Consider the following 10,000-nt stretch of genomic DNA (forward strand, 5'->3'; position numbering starts at 1 on the left):
GAAGTAGAAGAGATAAGAAGAAAGAAAAAAAGAGCAAGAAGAAAAAAGATGCTGATTCATCCAGCAATAAAGAGGAAAAATCAGACAAGTAAGTAAAGGGATAGCCACCCATTTACATTTAAACTCCCTAGAGAGATAATATGGATTTTTGATACAGCATAGCAAATTACACATAGACATTGGAAAATAGCCAAAAAGCAAAAAAAATGCTTATATGAAAAAAAAGGTAATAAGATTGCATAGGAGAGGCAAGGTGTCTTGTTACTGCACATGAGTGTTCATTTGAGTTGAACCTACAAGCCACACACACGGAAGAGTTGCCACTCAAGTGGGCAAAATGCCTGGATTTTGGTTCATCTGTGGGCTGCGAGCCAATCAGATCCAACAGGTTAATGTATCAAATTAACTCATCGCTGCCAGAAAAATGTAGTGTTCATTGTAGTGTTGTTTCATGAAATATCTCTACACATAGATGGTTCCACACCAAGGAGTTAATTAGTAGACCTTGTGATTACATGATTTCACCTTTCCTTGATTTCTTTTTTCCTGATGCTCTCTGTGTTGAAGTTGTTGTTATTATAGTACTCATGATTATTATAATGTTATTGACATTACTAACATCAATATAGGATAAAAGGAAATATCCCAGAAAATCAAGAAAAAGAGTAAACAGGTTTTAGAGGTAGTACTAGTAATTGGCTCATTTTTGACAGAGTACTTGTTGAGTCTTCTATGGGTAAAGATGATTAATAAACTAAACTCACAGTGGAGATGACTTGTACTTCCATGCCATCCCAGGGGGCATTGGTTTAAATACCATTGGTGGAAAAGAATACGATGTTTCTTAATTCTTTTGACAATGATTTTATTGTTTAGCGTATTCATATTATGAATAACAGTGGTTATGGTTTGTTTATAAATTCTATCCACAGTGAGGTGAATGATGATCCAGGGCCAAGAACAAGTGAATTGATATCCACCTCCACAACACAAAGTGGACCAGACAAAATGACTGGAGCATTAACAACAAGCGTTGATGAAGAGGGCTTTTCTGTGCGACCCCAGGAAGTTAAGACCCCAGCTGAGGAGACCAGTTTTGACTCTTCATCTGACTCAGACTCTGGTAAGTTTAGAAGTTTGGCTTTAAAAAGTACATGTATTATTATAATTTGTGTGTACACTTGGTGTGAAGACCAGAAGAAATGTTAAATATTGGATAATCCTCCTTGTTTAAGGAAGCAAATATACTAGTAATACAGGTGACTTATCTTGCTTGATACTCAGTGTCCGGATACTTTAGAAGCAATTGAGCAATAAGCAGGAAAAACAATACCCTTTTATGCTTGAGAGGACGGAGACTGTTTTTAATCATTGAGCATTTGAGTTGGGGGGGGGGGGGGGACAGATTTCTCAAGGAGGAAAAACAGACCCTTTTGTGGTTTGAGAGGATGAAGTTATTGCAAAAAGAAATATACAAAATACTCAGATTCCTGAGATGAAGAAATATGTACCTACTGGACTTAGCTTAAACTTTAAACTACACTCAGGCTGGATTTTGTAATCTTTTGAAAACGGAGATTTTTATAATTTTATTTTGACCTTTTTCTTATTCACAAATTCTTGAAATAAGAAATGTGTCTTTTTATTGCTATATTTCTTCTTTTTCTTGGACTTTTTCTTATTAAATAAGAAATAGCTCCAAAATTTTGGCTTGACCTAGATTCAGAAGAAAAAAGGAGAAAAGATATTTGAATTTGAAAGTTGCATCCTTGTATGTCTTTCATTCATCCTTTGTATTGAATTTCTTTTTGATAACTATGGGCTATGGTTGACTGGGCTGGCTTTTATACATTTAGAAGTCCTTATATAGTATGTTCTATAACTCGAATTTCACAAGGAAAGAATCTATAACTATTATTTCAGGAAGAAATCTGGATTCTAGCAAGTCTTCCCACAACTCATAATACATCTAAGATTAGTAGAGTATGGCTTCCCTACCTACAGTTGAATGTATATTTTCTGCTTATATATTAACTAACCTTATGTAATCAGAGTGGGGTTTATGAGGAAAATATGCAAAATCATCTTTATGGGGGATGTTTCAATAAATCAATACCTGCAGTAAAGGTCTGAGGGAATTCATAAGCATACCACTTTTTAACCCATTTGTAATGGGTTTTGGAGTGCCATACACCCTACTTTCCGGGTGATGAATATAGTGGCAAGTAGCAGCAGCATGGACCCCCGCGTGTGTCTGGTTTTACGCCCCATTTTATAGCCTTAGGATTATATTGGGTTATGTTTTTGAGAACCAAACATGATGTTTTCGATGCTCGTAAAGCTAAAATGCAATCTCAGCAATGGTTGGAAGTTTTAGTATAGACTCCAGACTCTCTTATAATGCCAAGTGCATTACTCTCCGTAACATATTTGCCAACATGAGGATAAACCAGATTTTAGAAAAAAGACGAGTTAGTTTTTTCCCGGGCGCCACATTATAAGGTGGCATGCCACACCTCGAAACAATCATATGTATATAATTCCACATTGTACTTGGCACAATAGTAGTTCTGCTGTGTTGATGACCCTAAGCAGGCCTCACTTCAGCGGTTGGACACACTGCAACTCTGCTCCTCGATGAGTTGGCCCCTTCCCTGAACTGCCCCAAGAGCTCAGAGGCGAGGCCAACTTGGAAGGTCTTCTGGGATTCCTCTGATCCCAGGGCACGATGGATGGCCTAGGCATTGACAGTGTTGTAGAGGAAAAAGTCTGTACCAGACCTTGGAGCGACAAGTTGTTGGATAGTAACTGGCCATTTGATCACCAACATCGACACCTTTCATACTGATATTTGTAATCCTTGACTACCAATGGCTCATACCCCATCCATTGCTTTGTTATGGACAGTCAACAGCATGGTGACGTTGCTGCGTTCCTTCCACATCAAGGCAAGCAAGCCCGTCTTGCTGCTGCGGTAATTGACATCGCCCTTCCTCCTCACACTATTCAGCCAGGCTATCCCAAATGCATTAGTCTTATGTGGCTGCAGCACATGAAAAAGTCTGGAAGTGGAGCTCCTTCCTCCAAGTGGGTGAAATGGAGGGGAGTCGTCAACTGGTAGAATTGTCATGACCTCAATGCAATTCTCTTGCTCCCTGGAGCATTTTGCTGCTGCATTTTTCATACCACACTGGAAAGAGGCTCAATGAGTGCAAGCACCTCTTTATATATGGGAAAATTCCTGTGCTTTGACCTGGTGGGAAACACGAAAGCAACAGTAGCCAATGAGATCAAACCAGCTTTGGTCACATGTCACATAATGTGACCAATCACATCATTGCCCATGTGCTGACATCACTTCATATGTGATGTCATTTACTAATATGTGGATATGGCATCACTTCCTTTGTGTGAGTATATGTATATATGTGTGTGCGTGTACATGTGTACACACACGCGCACACATATATGTGCGCACATGCACACAGGTACTCACGCACACACACACAAACACACACACACACACACACACACACACACACACACACACACACACACACACACACACACACACACACACACACACACACACACCTCTATCTATCTATCTATCTATCTCTGTTTTCCTTCCTCCTTCCCAATTCACACCTTTATTTTTCGTTTTCATTATTATTTTCTGTCTCTCTCTCTCATCTCATAACTCATACTCCATCCTTTATATCACTTCAAGACTTCACATCTTATTTATATGACCTCATGACATAACTAGTGGTTATGCATGAAAAAAATGATAATCTTAGAATAGGCCTGGAATAGTCTTGAAACTATCCATGTATAGATAGCAGATGTCACGGAGGTCCTTTATATTATGTCTCATGGTTGAGACAGCCGGGAACAACATCACACATATGGGACGCCTGGCAGTGGTCCATTTTCCTGGTGTCACACACAGCTAGTGGGTTAAGTGGCAGTACCAGACAAATGTAGTGTAAAGTTACATCAATGAGGAACCAAAATGAGGCCACCTGTGAAGTGGGAGACTTTAGGCTTAGGGGCCAAGGAAAAGGGGGTGAGGGGACCAAGCTGAAGGCTTAGAACCCACACAACCTCACAAGCCAAACTGTCCCCCAAGATACATGCCTACCAGAAGCATGACCAATACACAGATGATACATTATTAACCCCTTCACGACGGGTCACGTGTATACATGTGGACCCATCCGGACGGGAACGTGTGTTCACGTGCTCCATTTCTAACCTGTCCTTCTGGGGATGCAAATGGGCGTGATTGCTGTATGGCTGTATGAATGACTGTTTTTGAGCTAGTTTGTATGCATATAGGTCTTTATATTGGTAATTATGTTTGTGCAACTATATGTGTTCTTCGTGGTGTTTGTGTTTGTTGGCTTGTGTTTTTGTGTGTATCTGTGGAAATATGTGGGCACAACTGTGTGTGTGCATGTGTAAGTCAGTAATTTTACATGTGGAAGTGCGTGTGTGAATTGTATAAAATGTTGTGCATTTTTTTATTGCACATTTTTTTTGTCTGCTGTGTTTGTGTGTTTCTCAGTTGTTTTTGTCGGGAAATCTGTGCATGCATCTTTGTGTGTGTGTGTAATGTAGTAATTGTAATGTAGTCTCCACTGTGCTTGTTTACGTGTGTGTATGTTTGTGCGCGTGTGTACACATGTGAGTGCGTGTGTGAGAGGGAGACCGCCATGACACTCATTCCCATTGTGTTTGCATGTGTATGTGTGTGTGTGTGTGTGAGAGTGAGAGTGAGAGTGAGAGTGAGAGAGAGAGAGAGAGAAAGAAAGAGAAAGAGAAAGAGAGAGAGAGAGAACGAGAGACAGTGACGTCTTGCTATGTGACTTTCACATCATTTCCGGCGTGTACCTCACTTGACCTGTCCCATGACGATATCACGTCCTTTTTTCTTGCATTTACAAGTGGCCGACCTGGCTCCTTCTGGCGGAACTCTCCTCAGAACCAACCTGAGTAGGATCCCCAGCAGGCGCACATGCCAGTTGACACCCCTTTCCGGAGGTGGTGGAGATGTGCGTTCTGCTGGAGGACCAACAGAAGCAGGAAGGAGACCAGAGTCATTTGTTCCAGCTGTGACATTTCCCTATGTCAGACGCCATGTTTTCAGGCATTCCATGCCTAAAAACACTAATTTGTATATATTTATATATTTGTACATATATAGATATGTATATTTTTCAATTTTTGAAAGAAATAAAAGTTCGTCTTACCACTGCTTTTCTGTGCTCTTGCCAAAACAAACTATTAACTTTACACACTCACATTGGTCAAACACTCCTTAAATGGAGTATATACTACAGTATGAGAGAATAAAATCCTTCATATGACATATTATATGGCTTCAGTAAGTCTGCAAACTTTCATATGTTTTTAGAGTGAAAATACGGAGGTTGCGGTTATACGCAAACCAGTCGCCTGAGCGCGCTAAAACTTCGGTGGGATGGTGAGACAGGTAGGCCAAGTTAAGCGCCTATCCTGGCGAGAGAACCAGCCATTTGCCTTTTTTCCCCGGAACAACAGCTCCAGAGCTGTTTTCTGACCCGTCGGCATTGGGTTAAATATGAAAATCCTAAAATAAACATAAAAAGCACAACATGCAGAAGGGACCAAAGTAAAACTGTGAAATCAATACGTAAAAATGACAAGTGTCAAAAGGGCTTTTGAATGAGGGATACATAAAAGTTGAAATGAGGTAAAGTAAATGAAATTGCAAGAATATTGGTAGTGTATCTTTTGACATGTATCATAGGCATGACAATAGGATATATATTCCAGTCTGATTTCTTTCATCAGAGTATTACAGTTATTGTATGAATTTTTTTCATTTTTTCATTCCCATTTCCCTCACCCATTTAAGGGAAATGGTTGAATTTATTTGCCAATGGTTCTATTTGATATTTTTAAATGTTTTATCAACTTTTGATATATAGATTACAGTTTTCTAATAGTAAACTAATAAGTTTTTTTTTTTTCTTATTGCAGATGGAGAGTCAGACAAAAAGATCCATGTTGAGATCAAGCCAATTAGCAATGGTAATACCCCTATATCTGCCAGTGTAGATGAACTAAGAGCTACAATTGAAGGAATGTCATTATCACCTATGCCATTTGCCTCGGTAAGATTTTATTTTAAGGTTTCCTTGTTTGGGGAAATTGTCACACAATTGTGCATAGTTTTATCAAACTCCTCTGTACATTAGTATATGCTTAAAGTGAGAATATGACGATTTACACTACATCATATGAGAGAGAGAGAGAGAGAGAGAGAGAGAGAGAGAGAGAGAGAGAGAGAGAGAGAGAGAGAGAGAGAGAGAGAGAGAGAGAGAGAGTGTAGGGAGAGAGAGAGAGAGAGAGAGTGTAGGGAGAGAGAGAGAGAGAGAGAGTGTAGGGAGAGAGAGAGAGAGAGAGTGTAGGGAGAGAGAGTGTGTAGGGAGAGAGAGTGTGTAGGGAGAGAGAGTGTGTAGGGAGAGAGAGTGTGTAGGGAGAGAGAGTGTGTAGGGAGAGAGAGTGTGTAGGGAGAGAGAGTGTGTAGAGAGAGAGAGTGTGTAGGGAGAGAGAGAGTGTAGGGAGAGAGAGAGTGTAGGGAGAGAGAGAGTGTAGGGAGAGAAGAGAGAGAGAGAGAGAGAGAGAGAGAGAGAGAGAGAGAGAGAGAGAGAGAGAGAGAGAGAGAGAGAGAGAGAGAGAGAGAGAGAGAGAGAGAGAGAGAGAGTGTAGGAGAGAGAGTGTAGGGAGAGAGAGTGTAGGGAGAGAGAGTGTAGGGAGAGAGAGTGTAGGGAGAGAGAGTGTAGGGAGAGAGAGTGTAGGGAGAGAGAGTGTAGGGAGAGAGAGTGTAGGGAGAGAGAGTGTAGGGAGAGAGAGTGTAGGGAGAGAGAGTGTAGGGAGAGAGAGTGTAGGGAGAGAGAGTGTAGGGAGAGAGAGTGTAGGGAGAGAGAGTGTAGGGAGAGAGAGTGTAGGGAGAGAGAGTGTAGGGAGAGAGAGAGAGAGAGAGAGAGAGAGAGAGAGAGAGAGAGAGAGAGAGAGAGAGAGAGAGAGAGAGAGAGAGAGAGAGAGAGAGAGAGAGAGAGTGAGTGTGTGTAGGGAGAGGGAGAGAGAGAGAGAGAGAGAGAGAGAGAGAGAGAGAGAGAGAGAGAGAGAGAGAGAGAGAGAGAGAGAGAGAGAGAGAGAGAGAGAGAGAGAGAGTGTGTGTGTGTGTTTGTGTGTGTAAGGAGGGAGGGAGGGAGGGAGGGAGGGAGGGAGGGAGGGAGGGAGGGAGGGAGGGAGGGAGGGAGGGAGGGAGGGAGGGAGGGAGGGAGGGAGGGAGGGAGGGAGGGAGGGACGAAGGGACGAGAGAGAGAGAGAGAGAGAGAGAGAGAGAGAGAGAGAGAGAGAGAGAGAGAGAGAGAGAGAGAGAGAGAGAGAGAGAGAGAGAGAGAGAGAGAGAGATGAATGAATAAATGAATAAATGAATGAATGAATGAATCTGTATACAGAACAGGGGAATTAAATTTGGGTGCAATATTTTGTTTAAGAATAAAGGTACCTAATGCATTTTCATATGTATGAACAGATATTCAGACTCGTCCAGACACAAACACTCTAATGCACCAACTCACTCCCTCACTTTTTTATTTTCACTAGTGAAGGTTATGACAAAACTTGTGTTTCTGTGAATATTAGTGGAAGATACTTCTTGGATATAGAAAAATGAACAAGAAAACAAAATTGACAGACGGATAGACTACAGGAATATAAAGCATAAATATGTTAATTGCAGGTTATATGTGATGGGCAAATATTAATGCTTGGTGACAGTAAATCAATCATATCTATCAATATAAACTGGGTTACATTGCCATCCAAGTTGCGTTGCTCTGCTCAGTTTTAATAGTATGTATTGCATACTAATATGGTTACTAGGAAGTTGCTTGAATTGTTTTTTCTGAAAGATATTCTTTTGATCAGTAAGCAGTATAGCCACTGCTTAATTGGGAATCAGTGGCTTCTTTAGTTATCATTGTTGCGGTTGTTAGTGCAACCATTTACAAAGTGTTTTAGTGTAATGTTGCTTTAAGTCCAGGAGTTCAAAATGATACGTATACTTGTTGCACACCAACTTTACTGACAGAAAAACTGTTTCTTTTGTGTGCATCTTGAAGAAAATTAGATTAATTTATATTGTAGATGGTCATTATGTTTAACCCAATGATGAAGAATTTATAAAAAAAAGACTGGACCCCCTATATTCCAAACCTGCAGCTGCCCACTCAGTATTAATCACTGCCCCCCACAGGTTCGTGCATGAGCAAGGATGCATATATTTTTTGCCATATCCTTTGTGTTAGGGAAACTGGGCTTGATTTGTAATACACAATGTTACTATATAGTAATACTCTTGTTAATCATGTGATCAATTTCATCAATTTCGTAATAGGTGATAATGCTAGTACATATTCCATACTTGCTTATTATGTGATTTGCACCCAATAAAGGAGAAGTGTTACTGTTTTATAGGAGAAAAACAAGGCTATCCAGGTTATTTATAATGTATTGTAATTCACATATTAACCATTTTGCTTTATCAGCTTTGTGTAATAAACATGTATTTTTTTTTTCAAATACATGTTCATAAAAACAACATATATACAGAAGGAAGAAAACCTTGCTCAGATTGCAAATATAACTGCATTTGTGCAGCATCACTGGAAGTGATACTGATATAAATTTTTGGGTGGGAGATGCCAATTTTATATATCCTCTTGCAGCAACATGTACAAAAAATCTGCAATTATATTCAATCATCTAGAATCTATGGGCAGTATGTATGATTTATTTATTACATATAAATGTGATCTGGGACAAATATTCCAATGATAGCATCACAGAATTATAGATTCATTCACAAAGCACTCATGCACCTTACAGTCATGGCAGGAATAGATGCTTCCTATCCTTTGGCTTCAACATCATTAGATGCCACTTGGCATTGGCTCATTTTTCATAGATATCAGTGTGTCGCTGGGGTGATGTGTATTTTTTCTTATATATATATTTTTTTTTTTTTTTTTTTTTTTTTTTTTTTTTCTTATATATATATAGTTTTACAAAATGTATAAATTTGAAGCCTAAGTATTTTAGTACCTTGAAAATTTGAAGAAATTAATGTTGTTTAGATAAGCAAGCACGCTTGTTTAATTTTGTAGCTTATGTATAATCAGAGTTTGAAGACACATTGTTAATCCGTTCACACCTTGGTGGCATCATATATTCCTGTAGAAAGCAAAGAATCCAAGTGGCAAATATCTATGCACTAAATGATCATTCATTTGTCTGCAATCATTGAGGTACAGTCTTCAAAAGATAGTCTTAAAGTCTTTTTAGTCTCTTTTACTGAAAAACCACACTTGCCACAGCCAAGATTGTAAACAGTCTGAAAATCTCAGTTTTCCATGCTTCTTATTTTTCACTCCAGCTGCTGACTTTCCCACAGCTGCTGGCACTTAGCTTATATTGGCTCGGGTCAAAGCTGTCATCACTGGGCTTAGAGAGCAATCATCAGTTATATATATGGTATATCATTTGGTTGTATAGTAGGTGTAGGTGTTGTAAACACATCAGGGGAATAAAACATGGTGTTTATATTAATTTTCGACATTCATTACAATGAATATCTTGTTTGTGACATTGAGTGTGTACATTTATTGAGCAACATGCTATTTTTATAACATTTAAATGGGATGGTAGAACTTGTTATTATTATTATTTTTTTAATTGCCTAAGAAAGTGTAAAGGGAAGAAAACAAATGATTTTGAAGAAATATGATTTCTTTGCTTTAGTTAAGTATTACATAAAAAAAAAAAAAAAAAAAAAAAATGCATGTACCTATCACAGCTTCTCAGATGTGAGTCATATGGGGAGTGTGAGAGGAATGGCAGGATTTTTATTTTAAAGAAGTAGAAACACTCTTAGTTATGCCCA

The 10,000-nt window shown here is 39.2% G+C and overlaps 1 protein-coding gene across 8 annotated transcripts in view; it reads left to right on the forward strand.

The window, feature by feature from the left end:
- Positions 1–10,000, forward strand: part of LOC125041708 (F-BAR domain only protein 2-like) — a 78,983-nt gene that overhangs the window by 46,179 nt on the left and 22,804 nt on the right. For all 8 annotated transcript variants that reach the window (XM_047636932.1, XM_047636931.1, XM_047636933.1 and 5 more), the window contains 3 exons: positions 1–88; positions 933–1,123; positions 6,028–6,161. The exon at positions 1–88 is cut by the window's left edge and continues 9 nt beyond it. In XM_047636932.1, coding sequence (XP_047492888.1) covers positions 1–88; positions 933–1,123; positions 6,028–6,161 — 413 coding nt within the window. The remainder of the gene's footprint in view (positions 89–932; positions 1,124–6,027; positions 6,162–10,000) is intronic.

The sequence above is a fragment of the Penaeus chinensis genome, chromosome 31 (assembly GCF_019202785.1).
Source record: "Penaeus chinensis breed Huanghai No. 1 chromosome 31, ASM1920278v2, whole genome shotgun sequence".
Lineage (NCBI taxonomy): Eukaryota > Metazoa > Arthropoda > Malacostraca > Decapoda > Penaeidae > Penaeus > Penaeus chinensis.